This window comes from Ochotona curzoniae, unplaced genomic scaffold, assembly GCF_017591425.1.
Source record: "Ochotona curzoniae isolate NIBS_2020 unplaced genomic scaffold, NIBS_Ocur_1.0 contig_430, whole genome shotgun sequence".
NCBI lineage: Eukaryota > Metazoa > Chordata > Mammalia > Lagomorpha > Ochotonidae > Ochotona > Ochotona curzoniae.
Genome location: NW_024466219.1, coordinates 1,094,947 through 1,116,096, shown reverse-complemented (window position 1 = coordinate 1,116,096; position 21,150 = coordinate 1,094,947). Strand labels below are relative to the sequence as shown.

Here is a 21,150-nt window from a genome sequence, read left to right as displayed (position 1 = left end):
ATGGGAGGGCTCTATGTCAGTGATGATGTCACAGGAGGGCTCTATGTCAGTGGTGATGTCACGGGAATGGTTCTATGTCAGTGATGACCTCACAGGAGGGGCTCTGTCTCAGTGGTGACATCACAGGAGGGGCTCTGTTTCAGCCAGTGATGACCTCACAGGAGGGGAGCTGTACCACGGGTCAGCAGGCACTTTCCAGCCCAGCCTCTTCCCTTTGGCCCCCTTACTGCTCCAGGGGACCCAGGAATCCAGAGCTGCTGTTAGGCTGCCTCCCGGCCGCCACCAGGGCACCGAGCTCTCTGGGCTATGCTGACGAAGTCTGTCACTCAGAGGAGCTCGTCCCCTCTCGCTCCTCCCACAGCTTGGTGGGTGCAGCCCAGGCATGTGGGGCATACACTTCCCTTTGGGATGTCTGTGCCACCTAACTGTCCCGGTGCCACCCAGGGTCTGTCCACACCAGGATGCAGCCTGGGGCCGAGGGTCGGTGACTGTCCCCCGGGACACCTGTGCGCCATGCACACGGCCAGTGGCCAGCCCACCTGCCTCCTTTAGTCTTCCTCACTACCCGAGAGCCGTGGGCTGAGGACAGTGGCAGGGTGGTGGTCCTGGCGTGGCGGGAGGTGGGGCCACAGGCGGGAGGCTCCAGCTCGGGTGCCCGGTGCCCTCCCTTCCACTCTCCCCCAGGAAGAGCTCTGGCGCTCAGCATGCCTTCTGCTTTGGGTCGCCTCACACCTTGCTGCGTAGAGAGCAGAGCCAACGAGACTCCCGCTGAGAGGCAGGCGACATGCAATTCTGGCCACTGGGTTCCCAGAGTTGGGGATTTTTGCTCGGGCACCTCACTGGCTTGTCACCCTCAGCCCCAAATCGGAAGCTTTCGGGGTGTCAGGCCAACAGCAAGCAGTTTGGCTTCTGGACTTCCGGGCTGTTCTCCGTGGGTGAGAGGACAAGGGAGTGGGGCTGGTGGCGAGGGGCACTCTTGCTTCTGTTACACTCTGTCGATGGCGCCAGCAGCCTCTTCCCGTCTCCCCCCGAGATGGACAAGGCCATGTTACACGTTGTTATATCCAGCACTGCAAGTCCTGGCCGAGTAGGCAGGCCAGAGGGAGACAGGGGCGCCTGACCTGGATAGGGGCTTGTCGGATTGTCACCTTGTCCCTGTGCGCAGACAATGTGACCTCACACACAGAAAACCTCAAAGACTTGAGCCTGGTGAGGTAGCTTAGTGGCTAAAGCCTCACCTTGCATCCACCAGAATCCCATATGAGTGCCAGTTCACATCCCAGATGCTCCGCTTCCCATCCAGCTTCCTGCCTGTGGCCTGGGAAAGCAGTCAAGGACAGGCCAAAGCCTTGGGACCCTGCACTCACATGGGAGGCCCAGAAGTTCCTGGCTTCGGGTTGGCTCAGTTCGGGCCGTTGTGGCCACTTGGGGAGTGAAGCAGCAGATGGAAGATCTTTCTATCTCCCTTTCTCTGTAAATCTTCCTTTCCAATAAAATAAATCATTTTTTAAAAACCCAAAAACTCCACACACACACACCCCTGAATGAAATAGCAAACGAACTTGGCAGAACTGCAGGACACAGAGTCAGGGCCGACCTCAGCAGCGAGTCAGCCAGCGGAGAAGGCTGGCAGCCGGGGGAGGCAGCAGTACACTCAACGGGACTCAACTTCGAGGAGAGGAAGGCCAAGGCGCTCTGTGCTCACGTCCGCAGCATTCCAGCTCCTCGCAGGCGCAAGCTCTGCCGAAACACTGGGAACAGCCAGAGGACGCCTAGCATCGGGGACTCAGCACGTTGGACAGCCAGGGATTGTTTAGACCCCAGGCCTCAGAAAGCAGGAGCCAAGCTGGACAGACGGGACGGGTCAAAGCTGAGAGCGCCTCACAGCAAGGGCAGCGCTCCTCGGGCGGGACGGGCCTGGAGAGCCTCCCCGACATGGACGGCCAGCCAGGACACGGAACAGCACCGGGACATGGAGCAGCACTGGGACGCGGAGCAGCACCAGGACGCGGAGCAGCACCAGGACGTGGAGCAGCACCAGAATGCGGAGCAGCACCAGAATGCGGAGCAGCACCGGGACACGGAGCAGCACCAGGACACGGAGCAGCACCGGGACACGGAGCAGCACCAGGACACGGAGCAGCACCAGGACGCGGAGCAGCAGGGCCAAACCGGACTCCAAAGCAACCCACTGGAGCCGGTGGCTGGAGCCACTGTCTCCCCAGGGACATGGTGGCCAGCAGGTAGCAGGGAGAGATGGGCAGCTGCACCAGGAAGTGCAACTCAAAGCTGCTTCCGAGGGACAGAAGCGCCGCTGGGATGCCAGGAGGGAATGGGGGATAACCATTGTGGGAACCAGCACCCAAGCTCCAGGAAAAGGGAAGACGGAGCCGCTTGTGACTCAGCCACCCACGGTCCACCAAGAGACTCCTGCACTTCCCAAGCTGAGATGGCCGCGAGCTGGCGAGTGCCTACAGAGCACGTGAGGCATACAGCAGCCAGGTGCCCAGCCAGTGCCAGAGGAATGCCGCCATGGCAAGGGTGGGCTGGGGGCTGTCCGCTGAGGGAGGCCAGCCACGCTCAGACACATCAGGGAGCCCAGTCACACGCGGGATCAGGGAAACGGGGCCTGTGGAAGCTGAGGGGAATGGTGGTTACCAGGGCTGAGAGAGAGGGGGGGAAGGGGGAGTGAGGGGGGGGAAGAAGGGAGAGGGAGGAAGAGGGGGAGGGACAGAGGTCAACTGCTGAAGCCAAGAGGCACTGGCCCAAGGAGCCTCCGGCCCTGAGGGACCCTCCTCCTATCTGGGTTGTCACGACGTGCTTTGGGGTAGGTCTGTGAGCTGTGAGGAGGGGGTTCCAGTGCTGCCCCGACAAACACCCACTCTCCAAACAGGGCAGCAGTACCACTGATGGCCAGCAGAGGGCTGCTGTGCCTCCCAGGGGTCACCCCAGAGTGGCTGCAGGGAAGGCAGCTGCCGGCCTGGCCCACACGTGGCAGAGACAATGGCCAGGCTGCGGAACAGAGAGAGCATCAAGGCCGGGGGGCTGGGGGCTGCATGGGCTTGGGCTGGGGAGCCGGGGGCTGCATGGGCTTGGGCTGGGGAGCCCAGGACTGCAGGGGCTTGGGCTGGGGGGCCGGGGGCTGCAGGGGCTTGGGCTGGGGGGCTGGGGGTTGCAGGGGCTTGGGCTGGGGGGCTGGGGGCACAGCCGGGGCCAGCTCCAGGAGTGCTGCAGGGAACCACCAAGAACCCACAGCATTCACCTCCTTTGAGCCTCCACTTGGCATCTCACTGACCCAGGGCATGGCGAGGCATTCAGAGGCTGGCCAGGCCAGGGCCAGTAAATCCCAGCCAAGACTGGCATGAGGCTAATATCCCCCACAGGTTCCCCGTTAAATGTCCCGCCATGGGGTGAGTTGTACCCAAAGCAACAGAGGGAGACGCCCCTGGGGCACTCTCAGGGACACTCCAGGAGAGTTCCCAGCTAGACAAGGGCGAAATCTTGCCAGGACGGACACATGGGGCTGCCTTCCATGGGTCGCTTGCTGTCGAGGTCAGTGCCATGGATGGCTGGTGGGTGGCAGAATGGAGCCTGAGCCACACTGGAGCCTCCTGATTGACGGGCAGCCCAACTCCAGGGCAGTGAGAAGGGGAGAAAAAAGTGCCTGGGCCAAGGTCAGAGGGGCACAGCTCCAGGCCCAAACTCATCTCCCTGCCACATGCCTTGCTGCACCCAAGCCCATCCCATCTCCCTGCCAAAGCCGCCAGGCCAGCCCATAGTTTGGACGGGAGGACCCAGCTGGGTGGCCAGAGCGGCAGGAAGGATGGCTCAGGGCTGTCATAGCTTGGCTATTTCTTCAGCACTTTCTCAGCAGGAGAAATGAGGTGGCGGGAACAGACACAGCACAGGAGGGCGGGCAGAGGGCGGCGGGCAGAGGGTGGCAGGCGGCTGGCCCTGTCCCCGGTGTGCAGGCTGGGGCCATGGGGCCCAGCCCTTCTCAGGCAGCTTGGCTGCTCTCAGCAGGGACTGTGGTGCTGTCTGCAGGGCTGGCAGTGGAGTGAGAAGGCCACGCTCTCGCCCAAGGGCACACTCCAGTGGACAAGGAGGCTCTGGGCGCGAGGGACAGAACATCTCTGTGGAAAAATGTGACAGTCATCGCCTTTTGGCTCCCAAAGCAATCAGGCTTATAATGAGAAAGCTGTCTCATTATAGCAGGCGCCAGCTGGTCCCTTCCTGGGCCCATGGCCTCGTCCTCCCACTCCAGTCCTCAGAGGAAAAGACGGGGGGCTTGTGTGGGGGAGGGGGGCACAGCGAGACGTGGCCCAGTGTGCAGACCGAGCTCCTGTGTCTGGTCGGTCACTGACCAACAGGGCTCAGGTGACACCGTGGACAAGGGGCCTTTGCTGGCCCCACAGCTGTGACCCCTCACCCCCCACAGCTGCCTGCTAGCTGTACCCCAGGTAGCCAGGTTTCTATCTGCAGGAAGACCTGGCTGAGCACCTGGCTCCGGCTGCAGGTCGCTGCCCAGTCCTGCTCCGGGCACTTGGCGGTGACCCCGCAGCGGGGCGCCCTCTGCCCTGTTTCTCGCCCTGTCTCTTCTCAGGCGCATGTTGAGCAACAGCCATGCCTGTGCTTCAGTTGGGTGGGTTTTTTTATGCACCAAAATCGCATTTGTCTTTGAATTCCACATTCCCCTGAACTTGTCAGAGTCCCTCTGGTAAGTGAAGGACCTGACACCTCAGGGTGGACCCCAGGAACCAGATTCCCGGGGTGGACCCACGCACACAGAAGTTACCCAGTCCACCTAGGAGACAGGCACACGCTGGGCGCACGCGCAGCCTGGAGTGGCCAGGCCACATCAGGACATCCTCCTGCTCAGTTGGACATGCCTGCTCAGCTCAGGCGTGAGGCCACATCACATGCGCAGAAAGTCTACCATGAAACCCCCTGGCCCCACCCATAGCTCGTATCGCAGTTGGAGCTGGGACCACAGAGAGCCCAGGTACCCCACGTGAGCAGCCTGGAGAAGCCAGATAGGTCCCCTGTGCTGACCGCATGCTGGACGGCCGGCAGGATTCTGGGGCTCCCCCTGGTGGAGCAGCAAAGGGTTGCGGGCTGTGGTCAGTTGTTTGCTGCCAGGTTGGGTGTGGGTGCCAGCACCGGGCAGCGCTGCCTGCTCCCCGCCCTCTGCCATTCCCCCTTGGCTGGATCCACTGTCCTCCAGGCACAGAGCCCCTTCTAAGCCCTCAGGCCCAGGGGTCGTCCCCCTCTGCCCTAGCTGACCCATGATGGAACGCTCCACTTGGGGGCTCAGCCTGGCTCGGGGCACACCCCCAGGGAGCCGAGACCTCGAATTTCTCCCTGGTCACCAAGGATGTGTCCTCCATGTTGTGCCAGTGCCCCCAGGCAGGGTCTGGCATCCCGTGCCAGTCTGCCAGTGGCTGATACATCCTGCCCTTCCCTCATTTCCTTTCTGTGCTGAATAATGTTGTCGCCGCCCCATCAGCACCAGCAGCCTTCAGCTTGCCCACCGCTCTCACAAGGCCACCTGCCGGCTGTGGGTTTGCCCCTTTGGAAAGGCCACGGACATGCCCCTTGGAACTCTGGAGCCATCCTCCATGCCAAGCTCCCTTGGTGCATACATGCCAGTGGTGAACTTGTGCCCTGTCCCTCAGGCCCGCGGTATCCCCAGCACCTAATGGGATGGCAGCAGCTGGATGCCAAGCCAACGACTGAATCTGGTGAGTGCATTAAAGCCACGTGCGGTTGGCAGACAGCCCTGGGCGCAGGGCAGGTGCGCTGAGAGGGGCTCCGTGGCCTGAGTCTGCACCTCCAGCCTTGTGCGGTGGACAAGCACGTGGCGGGTATCCTGCAGGCTGAGGTGTCCACGCTGGGCACTGGGCAGGAGGACACAGGCAGTGTCTGTGGCAGAGAACACTCTGCAGGATCCCAGGAAGCCCAGGCAGCCGTGCCCATGCCTCCCCGAGTCTCCCCCTGCCCCGCGCACTCGGAGCCACAGCCGGGACCTGCTGGCCCTGTTTCTCGGGCATATCTCAGCACTGTCTACTATGTTCATCTGCACTCAGGGTGGAGGTAAACACCAGCCTCTCCCCAGGCCTTGCCTACCTGCACCGGGCCTGGTCCTGGGGTCTGCAGCTCCTACCTGCAGGGGGAGGGCGTTCTGGGGACGCTGGGTGCACCTGAGCAGGAGGCGACGCGCCCTGGGCTTCTCAGGGAGTGACCATGGCCCCAGGCCCTCGTGGACTCCCAGTGCATGGTATCACAGCTGCCCAGCCTGTACCCACAGGTGGGCATGGACGCCTACACCTCAGCGTGCGGTGGTCTACGTGCCCAGCCTGGGCCCACAGGGCAGGCCGACAGAAGCCTGTAACCTGGGGTATAGCCCCTACTCCCGGCCTGACCCTGGTCCCCACACTTCCCACTCACAGCCGGCAGGGGACCTGCGGCAGCTGGCCCGCGCACATGGGGAGCTGGCAGGAAGGCCAGGGCCCTGACCCAGGGCGCTGGGCCAACAGCCATCTGTTTGCACTGGATGGGTTTTTGGGTGTGTTTCGCTCTTTCTTGCAAAGGAGGACTTGTGGGTCTGGGCGCCAGGGGACAGGCTCGAAGAACTAAACTAGCTGGTCAGGCACAGCAGGACGTGGGGTCGACCCCCATCTCCTCCGAGGCCTGCCACGGCGTCTCAGCGCGGTGTCTGCTCACAGGCTGTTGGAATGCCGGCCTCATTTCCCAGAGCATCCAACCTAGCGGGGACAAGGCTCTTCAGTCCCGGTCCTGGCCCAAGCATCCAGCGTCTCCCACAAACAAAGCAGCCAGGAAACACGTCGTCAGGTGCACTTCCACCGCCGAAAGAGAATGAAACAGCACCCACTCAGCTGTGAGGGGGAAGATGAGGGAGTCGGGGTACCTTGATGGTGACCCAGCGACTGTGCATAGCACCGCCTCGTGACCGCACACAGTGTGACGGTGGCCCAGCGACTGTGCACAGCACCGCCTCGTGACCGCACAGCGTGGCGGTGGCTCAGTGCCCTGGCTAGCCTGCATTAGCACCGTAAACCTGCTGAGAAGGCACTCTCCTGTGAGGAGGTCCCGCCCTGAGCCGTTTCCTGCATGGCCTCTCCCACTGTCTCTCCTGCTGGGCAGAGGCCAGGCGTGGTCCAAGTGTTACTGGTGGAATTGCCCTCGACGTGAGGACCACCCAGCTCCAGGTCTGCTCCCACGGATCCACAGCTGGGACTGACTCGGCAGTTTGTGTTTTATGTTAGTGACTGTGCGACCTGCACCTGACGCTGTAACCAAGGGACCATCCTACCGCCGTCAGCCGACTACAGGACCACTGAGCGCCCGGGCTCTGGCTGCGGAGCCTCAGACCTGGAACGGGACGCCTGCTCCCCTTCCCTCGGAGAGCTGACTGCATTTGCTCACGCCAGGCAGGGGGCCGTCCCCTGAATGCTCTCCACTCCAGGGTCCTGTCAGACACCTGGCCCTCTGGGGGGCACAAGCGGTCCCGGCCGCTGGAGGGCGAGGAGGGAGGTGAAGACTGCCGCTGTTCAGAGCACAGGTCAACAGTCGGGGTGCAGGCGAGCACAAACGGCCCCACTGCGCTGCGGCAGACGGGCCTCCCCAGGGTGGAGGTGACCTGGGGGCTGCCGCAGGGCTGTGTGAAGCCGTCTGGCTCCAGGCTCACAAAGCACAAAGCCGTTTCAGACACGACGCAGGCTCTGTGGCTCTCTGTTCCCCGCTCCAGGCCCTGGCTCATAGCCTGAGGTGTTTAGGGATCTGGGCGGCAGAGGCGTCAGCCCGGAGCCACAGGAACCGCGGGAGCTGGGGGGAGGGTGTGCAGACACCCATCTGCTGCCAGCCAGGTGCCAGCCTCGGGCAGGGGCCTCCAGCGTCCCCCGCTGGCTGTGTGATCCTGAGGCTCCTGCTGGGAGGCGTGGAAGGAACACAACCTCAGTCCAGGGAAACTCGCTGCTCCCACTCAGCCCGGCTCCAGACAGGCTCGGCCTGCAGACAGCGCCACCTGCAGGATTCCGAGGCTCGGAGGAACGATGCTAGCAGAGGGAACGGCTTGCCCTGCGCTGCTTCTCGGGCGTGGGACCCCGCGCAGGCACAAGCCGAGCCGCAGTGCCCTCTGGCGTCCAAAGCCTTCCCCTGCTTGCCAGAGACGACAGCAGGGCCTGCGGGTCACCAGGCAGGCCTTCAAGGGCCTCTCCTTTCCCACTGAGTGGTCCCTGGCAGGGTGGGGAGACGGGCCTAAGCTCAATCACTAAATCACCCACACCCTCCTCATCCCCTTGTCCCCTCAGCCAAACCAGGCGTTCACTGCCAGGCCGCCTGCCTGTCACCCAGCACAGTCTGGCGGGCCCTGGACTGGAAAACTCCAGCCCAGTACACAGGGAAATGTTCTAGAAGGGGACATGTCCCAGGGCACAGAGTGGGCTAAGTCCTCATAGACTGGAGAAAGTGCCTGTGACAGTGAACCCCGTGACACCTCCTGCTGCTTGGGGTCACTTGTCCTCAGGTCTGCCCACAAGCTGTGTATACTCGGCCTCTTCCTCAATGTGCATGCCAGCACTGTGACGAGGCCTCCAGGGGGATGGAGGAAGGGACAGAAGGGAAGCCACAGAGATGCCTGCGCACACCTGCTGGGGAGATCCGGGGAGCTGGCACGATGGCACAGAGGGTGACCCCGGCCCCCCACACTGCACACCAGCGGGGAGTCCTGGCTGCCCAGCTGCAGAGCCCGCTCCCTGCTACCACACTCGGGCAGCCGCACAACAGACGATCAGGATGGAGCCCGCCCAGAGCCAGCCACTGCAGCCACCTGGGAGTGAACCAGCAGAGGGAAGTTCTCTCTCTGCCTTATAAATAAATCCAGAGCAGAAACAAACATCTAAACCAACCCAGGAAATGAGTCAGGACCGGCTCCAGGCTGGGAAGTTCCACGGCGTCGATGTCCGTGAGGGCCGCGTTTTCCCACTGACCAGTCAGGGCCCTCAGGGTGACAGTGTGGCTCACCCTGCTGGCTTCGGGGAAGACACGGCAGTGTGAAGGTGAGGGCAGACTGCTGCTCCTGCGACAGAGGCGGGAGACCCACCCACCCAGCCCAGCCCAGGCCCTGCACCCACACATCATGACAGAGGCGGGAGACCCACCCAGCCCAGGCCCTGCACCCACACATCATGACAGAGGCGGGAGACCCACCCAGTCCAGCCCAGGCCCTGCACCCACACATCATGACAGAGGCGGGAGACCCACCCAGTCCAGCCCAGGCCCTGCACCCACACATCATGACAGGCGGGAGACCCACCCAGCCCAGCCCAGGCCCTGCACCCACACATCATGACAGAGGCGGGAGACCCATCCACCCAGCCCAGCCCCTGCACCCACACATCATGACAGAGGCGGGAGACCCACCCAGCCCAGCCCAGGCCCTGCACCCACACATCATGACAGAGGCGGGAGACCCATCCACCCAGCCCAGCCCCTGCACCCACACATCATGACAGAGGCGAGAGACCCATCCACCCACCCAGCCCAGGCCCTGCACCCACACATCATGACAGAGGCGAGAGACCCACCCACCCAGCCCAGCCCAGGCCCTGCACCCACACATCATGACAGAGGCGGGAGACCCACCCACCCAGTCCAGCCCACCCAGCCCAGGCCCTGCACCCACACATCATGACAGAGGCGGGAGACCCACCCACCCAGCCCAGCCCAGCCCAGCCCAGCCCAGGCCCTGCACCCACACTTCATGACAAAGGCGGGAGACCCACCCACCCAGGCCAGGCCCTGCACCCACACATCATGACCATGCGTTTTCCTGTGCCACCAATACTATCACGTAATAGTACACAATACAGAAGTCAAGATGCTTTATGTGAAAACGTTTTATTATAAAAGTCGTACAAAGGAGGAGCAGGGACTATAAAGGAACAAGGGCTCCATCCACTTCCCACCCGGTCAGGGCTGTGCGGTGGGGGGCCCTGCCCTTTGCCCGCCCTCTCCCCCCACCCCAAGGTGTGGCGCTCACCACCACCTGCCAGTGAGCACACACACCTGCTCCCAAGGTGCTCTAGGCCCTGGCAGTGCGTGCCCATCGTGCTGCCCCCACGCCCCAGACAGGAGCATCCGCAGAGCCCGAGACAGTCATTTCTGGGCACTTCCTGGACCAAGCCAGCTGCCCCCTGCTTGTGCTTCTGACTGGTTCCTGACCTGAGCCGCTGAGTGGCCGGCTCAGCAGCTCGGCATGTTTCCCACTGGGGGCAGCAGAAGCAGCACAGCCGGGCCTACCTAGGAGACAGGCGAGGCGGACCTGCTCCTCTCTCCCCGGGTGACATGCCAGCCCTGAGGATGAGCAGGTGACAGGGCCACACAGGAGGCACCGTGTCTTGGCTGGCTGTGTCCTGGGCCGGGGTTGCACACTACACGTCCAGCTCAGCGTCAGCCGTGAGGGATGGGCGGGGCTTCAGCAGAGCAAGGGCCTGTCCTCCCTGGGAGGGTGGAGCTGGGAAAGAAGCCCACTCCGGGCTCAGGGGTTGGGAGTCTGCAGAGGGGTGGAGCCAGAGGGCAGCCCCAGGCACCCTGGAGCCCAGGCTGGCAGCAGCCGCACAGGTGTGGGTGACCCTGTCCCCACCAGGTCAGTCTCCGGCCCCCTCCTCTAACACTCCCAAAGGCCCGTCCTGGCAGGGCTCTGTTCCCTGGGAAGGAAGCACTTCGGCTGGGGCACCCTTGCTGTAGGAGGTGAAGCTGGAGCGGGCTGGGGGTCTCCGAGCTGATCCTGCGTGGGCAGTGTGAGCAGTGCCAGTCATCTTCTAAAGGGCACATTCTGTAACAGAACAGAGGGGTCCGGCTGGGTGCGCTGGCCCCAGGGAGCCGCCGGGGGCAGCAGATACCGGCACTGGATGCAAGGAACCCACCTGACACTCACCAGAAGGTCCCGTCACAACGCCATGACACATGGCCATTCCTGCAGATGTGGATTCAGGGGAAAACCATCCCACCTACAAGGCCCCGCCCCAGCCACCACCAAGTCAGCACACGTGGGACTTTGGGAGTGTCTGGGAAACTGGAATTCTCCACACATAAAATAACCAGGAACACGTTGCTTTGCGTGGAATACAACCAATGTGCTGCCCTCTGGGCAGCCCGAGTTACACCTTCCCTTTCTCATGGCTGACCTGAGGGTCCGGAAGTGTGAACCCATCCGTCAGTCTGTAATAGACGATCGTCGAGTCTGACTCCACTATGGCCAAAGTGAAGGACATTGGCAAGTCCGGGTCTCCCCGCAGCTTCCGAGATGCCTTCAAGATCTCCCTGATCCTGCGAACACACACGTGAGAAGTCAGCCTCCCACGGGGTCACCAACCACCACCTGCTACCGTCCCTGGGCAGGGGTGGGCCTGCAGGGTGGGCTCACAGGGTGTCCCCCACGGCCAGGAGAGGGTGGTCACAGTTGCCCACCATGGCCTGGGGGACAGTCCACATACCGAAGTGCTCCAAGGCAGGGTGCCTGGGCTCCCAGTCCTCAGACCGACTGCTCCTCGCTCCCGAGCACCCCGCCTGCACCCAGGGCAGTCCCACTGAGGGCGTCACAACTGGATGAGTGTCCTCCCCTGCCCAGGGCCCCCACGGCCTCGCACGGCTCCCCACTGCAGCAAGGGACAGGGTCCCGGGCCCCAGGCCCTGCCTGGCAGAGGGTCTCCCTTCTAGACCCTGAACTGAAAGAGAACCCCGAGGTGGGACACTGCAGCTCAGCCTGGACTCCGCCTTCCTCGGGGCCGGAGGGGCCCCATCCCATCTCCAGGCCACAGGTGTGCAGAGGCCAGAAGTGTACCAGGAAACCAAGAACACTACACGTGCGAACACCCTAAGGTACTGAGGAACACGCTACCTTGCTTGGGGGGGAAAGGTCAGCCGAGAGTGATCAGACGAAAACTCCCAGCTACCAATGGAAACCCCAGAGCAGACATTCTGGCATGTCTCACGGTGGAGCAAATGTTGCAGAAGAAAAAGTCAGAGAAGCTAAACTGAGGCACGAGGAGAAAGGGCGTCAGCCACATGGAGGTCTGTGTCCACTGCTACCGGCGGGCAATGGTATGTGACAGGGTCCCCAGCGGGGGTGCAGAGTGGCCTCGGGCTGTGGCCAAGAAGCCACTAGAGACACCTGCACCAAGACACCGGTGGGCGCAAGGAGCCCAGGGCCCAGGGCCACTCCTGCTCTCAGCCTCGGCTAACGCAGGCCTGGGAGGCAGCCATCACGGGGTCTCTCCCCGACTGGAGTTCCCAGCTCCTGTCGCCCATCCAGCACAGCCCTGGCTGCTGAGGTTATCTGGAGATGTGAGCAGTGCATGGAGGACGTGTGTGTGCGTGTGGCGTGCTCAAGTCTACCTTCCAAAGAAATTGATTTAATATTAAAGATATAAACAGCTTGTATAGGCTGCCCACCCTGAACTAACTTTTCCTACACCGATGGACAGCAAGAAACAGCCCAGGACTGCTTGACATCTGAACTGCTCAGCCCTCTGCTGTCAGCACCCAGCACCCAGCCTGGCGGTGCTGCCCGGCTGCACGCAGAGCCACCCGGTGGGCGAGCTCCTCCAGACGGCACTGACAGATGTGTGAACAAGCCGTGGACAAGAAGGAAACCCCTCAGGCCAACTCAGACCCGTCCTCCACCCCTCGAGGCAGATGCAGCTTAAGGCAGCATCTCCACAATATGTGTGTGTGTGTGTGTGTGTGTGTGTGTGTGTGTGTGTGTGTGTGTGTGTGTGTGTGTGTGTGTGCGCGCGCACGCGCGTGCCCTCTGCTTCCCAGCCTGCTGTGGCTGTGTGTATACACAGACATTCCCTCCTGTGTACTGAAATTCTGGATAGAAATTTCCATCTCTGCTCTTTCCTCTCACTCCATTGACACCTTGTTTTGGAGCTGCTGAGAATAAACAGCAGAACACTTTAGAATTCCCTCAAACGCCCTGTGGGAACCCCTGTGGGGTGGAAATTACCCAGAGCGGAGGAGGCAGAGGGAAGCCAGGTCATGGCGCTGTGTGAGGCCCCACCCCGGCCCTGGAGGGCTGCGTGCCACCTGCTCACGTCCTCCGTCTGCTATAAACCAACCGGAACAGCTCAGCACCACAGACGGTGGCCACACTGCACTTGCATGCCCAATGCAGACTCAACCCAGGGCTGGTTGGCTCTGTGCTCGGGGGACCCACAGACCCCAGGGCTGATGCCCTAACACCCATATCATTCAGTCCCCCACCTATGAAGCCAAGCACACTGCTAATGAAAGGTCTCCATGGAGGACGAGGCATTTTCACTCATACCACCCAGCAAGCACAACAAACAGCTTTCTTTCCAAGCCAGCCCTCGGCCCTAGAGTCACCATGAGCGGTTATGCTGTGTGCCACAGGGACCCCAGTCTCACATCCATGTGTGTGCCCCCAAGCTTCCCGGGAAATGCAGGCACGAGCCGCTTCCAGTAGCCGCTTCCTACTGGAGTCCAAGCAAGCTTTACAAGCGTGGGAAGACAGAAAGCAACGCTTCTGGTGTGGAGCTGAGAAATCACCCCTGGCTTCTCACCCACGCGCTGCGCCAACTTCCTAAGCCCACGTATTTTGAGGAGGGGACCCCACATGGGCTCCAGGACACAGGGAGGCACTGGCCTTCTTCTCTTCCTGCACCCACAGAGGCCCCAAACGGCAGCATCTCCACGACACACCTAGCACCCTGCAGTGTGACACTGCGGTCCACACCGCGAGCGCAGGCTGCTGCCGGAGCCGTGCGCCTGTGAACGCCGGGACAGACAGCCTGTCAAACAGCCCGAGCAGTGGGAGCTGTCGGCCCCGAGCAGCACAGCAAACCGAGTGTGCCAGGCCTTCTGTCTGCTCTTGTCTGTGTTATTTCACTATAAAATCTAATAAGGAATGTGGATTTAAAAGCAACACACAAAACAAACTGAGCCATTAGACTCACAATGTATCATCCCAACCACTTCTATTTAAAGAAGCAAACAGCTTGGACCAACAGGGCTGGGTAAAGCTTAGCTGCCAGCCAGAGAACACACTAAAGCAGCACCACAGCTGGCACCTCTAGAACTTTGAAATAGTTCTGGTAAAAACAGGATACCACTTCCACTTTGTTGGCTTTATTCATTAGTATTAAATTCAAATAAATTGCAAACAGTAGCTGCTGTCCCAGCAGTTCACAGTAACGCTAGGTGGATAATATCTGTCACAGTAACTTAAAAAGACAAAGGACAAGTTTTGAGGAATAAACTAAGCACTTGGCAACTCCGCGAGTAAATCCAGACGCTCGATGATCCAAGCTCAAACCACCGCAGTCCACTGTGCTTCTTAGGGTTCACACAAACAGGTCTCGTTATGAAGCGGACACAAACGCACCTCACGGCAACCTGCAGTGGTTTACACAACCAGAGTGGAACCTGCTGCCCAGGCCCTGGAGCACGCAGCACTCCACAAGGCCGGGAGGGGGGCATCCGGGTCCAGCACAGGATGACAGTAGACTGCCTGGGGACACAGGGACATGTTGGAACGGAGGCCCTGAGAGCTTGGGGGCTTTGCAGTCCAGTATACTACAGCTGGATCAGAAAGGGGGCTGAGACAGGACGGCTTAGAAGCAGGGATCCAGAGGGCACGTCGGGGTCAGGCCAAGGTGCCAGCTCCATGGGAGACCAGGGCATTGCCTGTCACCCCCTGAACCTGGGCTGCAGTCCCCACTGGAGAGCGTCTGGGAAGGCAGGGCCACATCAGGCCACAGCACCCATGAGTTCACGTGAGATGGGGCCGGGATGGAACTGACCAGGCAGCTGCATCCACTGGCATGTGTGCTGGCTGCTGCAAGTGACGGTCCTAACCTGATGTTGCACTAGCTGGCACACACCAGAGTCAGCTCTGAAGTTATCCCACGCGCAAGGTTTCTTGGAGGACTCCGGGACTGGAATGCTGAACTCAAACCCTGGCTCAGGGAACCACGGGCTGCGTGGCTCTACCTTGGAGCGCCTATGTCGGGACGGGGGTCCTCAGGTGCTGATCCTGTGCAGTGGACAGCATGTCCAGACACACAGGGCCCAGCGCGTGTGGGCCAGCAGAGGGCGGCAAGCGCCTCATCAGGTGGGGGGAAGCAGGACACGGGGGCCCACTTCACGGGCTTTGCAGCAGATACACCGAAGCGGACCTGGTTAGAAGACGGACACTGGGAGCATTCCCTCAACCTCGGCAGTCTCTGAGGTGACAGGCCTTAGTCGTTTCCACCCTGGCTCTGATACAGTCGGAGGGCCAAGAGCTTCCCTCACCCACCCCTGTGACACAGGAGGAAAAGGAAAGGGCAAACCGGACACCCACCCCCTCTGCACCTCGGCCCCTGCTCCACGTAAGGCCATGCATCTTCATCCCCGTCACACGTAAAAATAAAAAGGAAAAAACCCACCACTATGGAGCGTACACATGGAAATAACCAGTCACAGTAGCTCTGGCTCGAGGGCGTCCAACATGTCATGTCCCTCAGTCAGAGACAAGGACCTCAGCGGCCGCGTTGGTCTCCTCGTCCTGCACCCCTGAGCCTCAGCCTCGGGGGGCTAGGAAACTGTGGGCACTCCCACTGGCCCTGAGGGCGCTTTGCCGAGTCCCACCCTCCCCTCCGGAGCCCGGCTCCTCGGGCGGCACACGCGTCAGGATGGATTCTCACGTGGAGAAGGGCCAGGGTTAACCTGACACCTCTCACACCGTCGAAGACGAACGCGCTCTGAACCCGCAGTGAGACACTGAACAATTTCTAGACCTCTAGATAAGTAATACTTCTTCAGCCAGATGCAAAGATGGGGAGTAGAAAAGAGATTTGATTATTTGTAAATCAAGTGCTACCCTTGATTAAAGATCCTTGCAGACACAACAGTGCCCGAGACGCCGGCATCCCAAGTGAGCCCCGACTGCCCGCTCTCCTGCAGCCCCCTCCTAGGGCCCGGGAGGGCAACAGAGGATGGCCCAGGTGGCTGGGCCCCTGCCACCACACGGGAGCCCCAGACGCAGCTCCAGGCTCCTGGCTTCAGCCTGGCTCAGCCCTGGCTGCGTCAGGCATTTGGGGAGTAAACCAGCGCATGTAAATTTAATGATTCTTTAATCTTAAAAGAAAAACCCACAACACAGTAGAAGACAAAGGTACAAGCTGGAAATCACACCAACCAAGCACCACTGTGTGACTCCATGAAGCCCTTGGGACGCGGGTTACGGCACGGGGGTCAGGCTGTCCGCCACGGCAGCACGCCCGCGCTACTCACCTGTTGTGGCTGAGGGACGCCGTGACGCGTGTGGGCACAATGGTCTGCAGGCCCTCACCCTGGATCTCCGTGCCCACCAGGCAGAGGAGCTGCAGCTCGCGCAGGCCCACACAGCTCACCTCGTGCCAGCTTTTACCTGCCAGGCACACACAACACAAGCTCAGATGACCCGCTCACGCAGGGACACAGCCTCCTCTGACCCTCTAGCTTTTCCCATCACCAATGTCACGACAGGCAGAAGCTACGAAGCTACCTGGGCAAATCCACAGCGAGCGCATGGATGCTACTCAGCGTCCAACGCCCCGGACCCGCGCCTGCCCCATGACGCAGCGCCACCCACTCACTCTCCATGAGGTCCAGGTAGACCAAGAACGCCACGTGCACCTGGGCGGCGTCTCCAATGCCCAGCTCCATCATCTCCACGTACTAAAGGAGAAGGCAAAGCCAAGGGTCAGACGCCGAAGGCAGACCCTCATGCAAGTACTCACTAAACACAGACCGTCCCGAAAACTCTTCCAGGAAGATGGGATGGCTCTCCTGGAGCTGAGGGGCTTGGACACGAGGGTACCTCTGACACCCACCCCCAGCATCCACTCCCCGTGGGTCAGGCCCATGGCATCTACTCTGTGGGTCAGGCCCCGCGGCGTCCACTCCCACCCGCGGGGTGGGGCCTCCATTCCCTGCGCCCCGCCGCCGTCCGGGGGAGGCCTCCCCAGCCGCCGCGCGCTGCTCTCGCGCCGGCTGACCTTGGGGTGCGAGCCGATCCAGGCGTCCTCGGGGGCCCAGGGGCGCGCGGCCTCGCCGCCCAGGCCGCCTCCCGGTGCCGGGGCTCCCGGTGCCCGGCCGCCCCCGCCAGGCCGCCGCGGGCCGCCGCCGCGCTCCTCGTCCTCGTCCTGCATGGCGCGGTGCTCCCCGACCGCACGGCCGGCTTCCGCCTCCGGCGCTGGTCCGCGTCCGGCTGGCAGCCGGGGCCGCGCGCAGCGTTCCGCCTCCCCGTCTCGCCGCCCCGGTGCCCCTCTCTTGGCGGACAGGCCTGCGGGTCCCGGGAAGGGAGACGTGCAGGCGGAGCCGCGTGTCCAGGGGAGGCAGCGAGCTGAGGAAACGCGGGCGCCGCGCGCAGCTCGGGAGTGCGAGGGGGCGGCGCGGGGCCGACGGCCAGAGGGAAGCGCCGGAAATCCCGGGAGGGAAGGCAGCCTGGTGCTTGTGGGGAAGGGGGCGGGAGTCGCGCGGGCTCTGGGGAGACCCCGGCCCCTCGCCGCACCACGGAAGCAGGCTGGGGAGACGCGGGGTCCCACCGGGAGGGCTGGGGAGACCCTGGCCCCCTCGCCGCACCACGGAAGCAGGCTGGGGAGACCGCGGGGTCCCACCGGGGAGGGCGGAGAGCCCCCACCCACACCCTCCGTTTCAGAGGAACCCTGGCCACCCTCGTGACACCACACCCACACAGCTACTAACCAAGTTGAGCTGAAAACAGGGCTGCTCCCCCCACCCAGGAAATGGCTCCCCGCTCAAAGGAGCTGGGAGAATTAATAACGCTAAGATTCACGTTCACGGAGCCCTGGACATGGTCCGAGGTCTCATAGAAGACGCTCCTCAGCAGTGGGAGGCGACCTGCTGTGAATCAGAACGCGGAGTCTTCATCCTTTCAAGGAAAATGAATTTATTATAGAGCAGGGTGGCAATGATCTCACAGATAACTCACAGGGGAAAGCAAAACCGGGTTTTTATAGTTAAAGTGAATATATAAAAACATGCTACGTGCACAACAGCAGGATGGTCACTGGTAGCCATCTGTTAATTCTAAAAGAATAACATCTCAGCAGACGAAGCACAAGTTACCGAGGTCAGCATGCCCCCAAACAGACAACATTAAACAGGCCAGAGGCTCTCAGCCATCCCAGAGCCTCACCACAACTGACACCTTTGCAGAGTGTAGTCATTGTTTTAGCTGATCCTTAGAGGCCTGATAGAAGAGCTTGGGGAATTCCTTTGCTGAGATGGTGAGGACCAAGACAAGGAGCAGCCCAGACAGTGTCAGGTTACAGTACCCACTGACATACCTGTGGGTCGGGTCTGGGGGCAGGCCAGGCTGGGCCAGTTCATAATATACACTGGCAGATCTGGTACGTGACCAGCCAGGCTGGGCCGCAGCACCAGCCAGTTCACATTAGGGCCAGGGCTGGGGGCTGGCAGGGCAGGATTGGGTGGCAGCACCCACCAGCACATGTGAGACCTGGAGTGGGGTGTGTGAGCCAGTAGGAGAGTTGTGGGGACTTCCCTGCTGGACCACTGCTCCTGGTGGTGAGTGTGAGAGCTGGGACTGGGGACCGACCAGGCTGGGCTGACTGGATCCACTGGTGCACGATTGAACAGAATAAGCACAGATTGGCTGGGCTTTGCTGCAGCAGCAGCTGGCACTAGGAGCACTGGGACTAAGACTAGGGCAAGTCCTATCAAGCTAGACTGCAGAACCACCTGGAAAGTGCAAAATCCAGGGTAGGGAGTGGATCCAGTAGGGAAACTGGGCACTTCTGTGATGGGCTGCAGCATCCACTGATGGGCACGGGAACCAGGACTCAGAGAGGGTCTGGCTAGACAGGCCGTGGCACCCGCTGACATGAGTGTGGGCTGGAAGGTGGAGTTAGGATTTAGCACCCAATGATGTGTGTGTGTGAGAGCTGAATGGGATATGGAACAGACCAGGCCAGTCCACTGCACATGCTGGCAAGCACAGGAATAGGGGCTGGGGGGCCGGCCCAGCAGGGGTTATTGGGGTTGCTCTGACTGGGTTTCAGCTCCTGGTGGTGTCACTGGAGGCCGAGTGTGTGTTGTGGGATTGGGCTGGGCTGTAGCGTTCATTGGTTTGTGTAAGAGATGGAATGGAGTTAGATCTTACCTGGCAATTGCAACTATCAGTGTGTACATAAGCTTATGTGGGTGAAAGAAATGTGCCGGGCCCCATAATGGTGGGTGCATACAAGAATCAGGTCTGGGGTCACCTCAGACAAGACTTCTTTGAGGGTCTCCCCAACTGAACTGCTAGATTCAGAGTTCTATCCGTGGGGCGAGGGGCAGGACCTGTCATCTGACTGGAGTGCCTGTGTCTGAACAGGCTTCCGCAGTGACTGAAGATGGAGTAGTGGAGAGCAGGCCCAGATGCACCTGGAGGACGTGGCAGTCCACTGGGGCCTGCAGAGGACATCTGACACCACGGCAGAGGAGGGAGGGCAGAACAAATTGGTCAACTACCCCAGCAAAGCTTGACAGCCAGTTTCTGGGCGAATGGAGACTCGGGTGGACTGTGTCAGCCAAGTATTGGCTGGATTTCTTCATCCCTGCATCTGTGAGACTAACAGCTTGTCAGAACTGCCCAAACCGCTTGACAGAACCCTCAGAGCATGCTCCACCCCAGGTGGCCCTTCCTCATCCCTGAGTCCTGAGACAACTGGGAGGATGGGTGTGGCTTCTCCCGTCTCCTCCCTCCCCCCAGATACAGGAAGAAGATAAAGAAGGTGTGGAAATAGTGGTCTTGCCCATTTTCCCCTAGTCGTGGACCCTTCCTTCCCTCACTAATAAACTGTGTGAACATCATTGAAAATAAAATCGAAAAAGAAGAGGGCTCAGAGCCAGACCCTGCCACGCACTGGATGCTGAGACCTGCAAGTAAGGATTTTAAAGTGACTGTTGTGATTATTCTCAGTGAAGTAAGAAAACATACCAGCAGCAGATGAAAAATATCAACAGAGAATCATTTAAAAAGCCAAATGGAAATTCTGGAACTTAAAAAATTGTGATTTCAGAAGACAAACATTTCACTGGGTGTGTTTAAGAGCCAAAAGGAAGTCGCAGAGGAGGAAGCAAGTGAACTTGAAGTTAGAGAGCCAGACGTCTCCCAGCGTGCGCCGCAGAACGGTTTAAAGATGGCTGGAGCTCCGCTGAAGCACGACGTCAGGCCCGTGTACACGCAAATCAAACAGGAGGAAAGAACGGGCAGGGGAAAAGGCCTCAGGAAACAACGGCAAACATTCAAACAGGATCACAAAGGTGGGAAAGCCTGCAAGCAGTGCTGGGAACACACATTCCAAATGTCCAGCTCTTCTTTTTTTTTAAAGTCTTATTTATTTGAAAGAGTGACAGAAGATCCTGCATGTGCAGGTTCACCACCCAAATGCGCGCACTACCCAGGAAGGGCCAGACTGAAGCCAGGAACTCCAGGAGCGCCGTGCGGGTGGCGGTGCGCGTTAGCAGGGAGCTGGCCGCGAAGCCAAGGTGGGACTCCAGCCCGGAAACTCTGAGAAGCGGGTAGGGGCGTCTCAAGGGTTGCCTGAACTGTGTCACAATACCCACCCCAATCTGTTAATAATGCCAGATAGACCCAGGCCGTTTGTGAATTTCCCTGGAATATGTCCCACTAGAAGGCAGTCATTAAGCTTTGCCTCTCTAAAGCAGCTGTTAAGCCCAAAAGAAGCCAGTGGTGCCAAAACTAGTAGGTTCATGGAAGCATGAAGCACTGACATGAACTCAAAAGCACTCCAAGTGGGTAACTGACGCTGAGCCCTGAAGACCCAAGTCAGCTCATGTGATGGTATTTCTAGAAGCATTAAGGGCATTTACTTATACATCTGAGCAGAGGGAAAATTTTATAAATCAGTAAAGAGATCTAGTAGGATTGTGAAAAAGCAACAAACATCTACAAAGGAAGGTTTTCAACAAGAAAGGGAAGGTGGTGATAGAAAAACTAAGTAGGATGAAGACAGATCATAAACTCAACCAAGAGATGAGGGCAGGCCTGTGGCAGCTGGGATTCTGTTGTTTGTAAAGACATCATAC

General features: G+C 60.4%; 1 protein-coding gene across 1 annotated transcript; it reads right to left on the bottom strand.

Moving 5' to 3' along the window:
* Positions 1–9,901: 9,901 nt before the first annotated feature.
* TSEN15 (tRNA splicing endonuclease subunit 15) lies at positions 9,902–17,219 on the bottom strand. The gene is made up of 5 exons (XM_040985771.1): positions 17,067–17,219; positions 16,665–16,746; positions 16,321–16,456; positions 11,208–11,349; positions 9,902–10,855 (listed from the first exon to the last, which is right to left on the bottom strand). The coding sequence occupies exons 1-5, from the start codon at positions 17,217–17,219 to the stop codon at positions 10,835–10,837; spliced, it is 534 nt and encodes a 177-aa protein (XP_040841705.1). The 3' UTR covers positions 9,902–10,834.
* Positions 17,220–21,150: the final 3,931 nt, after the last annotated feature.

Bases quoted from the DNA above. Each gene is read 5' to 3' on its own strand.
- TSEN15 (XM_040985771.1), bottom strand. From the start codon at position 17,219: ATGCAGGACGAGGACGAGGAGCGCGGCGGCGGCCCGCGGCGGCCTGGC. The intron at 16,747-17,066 runs GTCAGCCGGCGC...CTTCTCCTTTAG, and splicing joins GGATCGGCTCGCACCCCAAG to TACGTGGAGATGATGGAGCT. The intron at 16,457-16,664 runs GTGAGTGGGTGG...TGTGCCTGGCAG, and splicing joins CTACCTGGACCTCATGGAGA to GTAAAAGCTGGCACGAGGTG.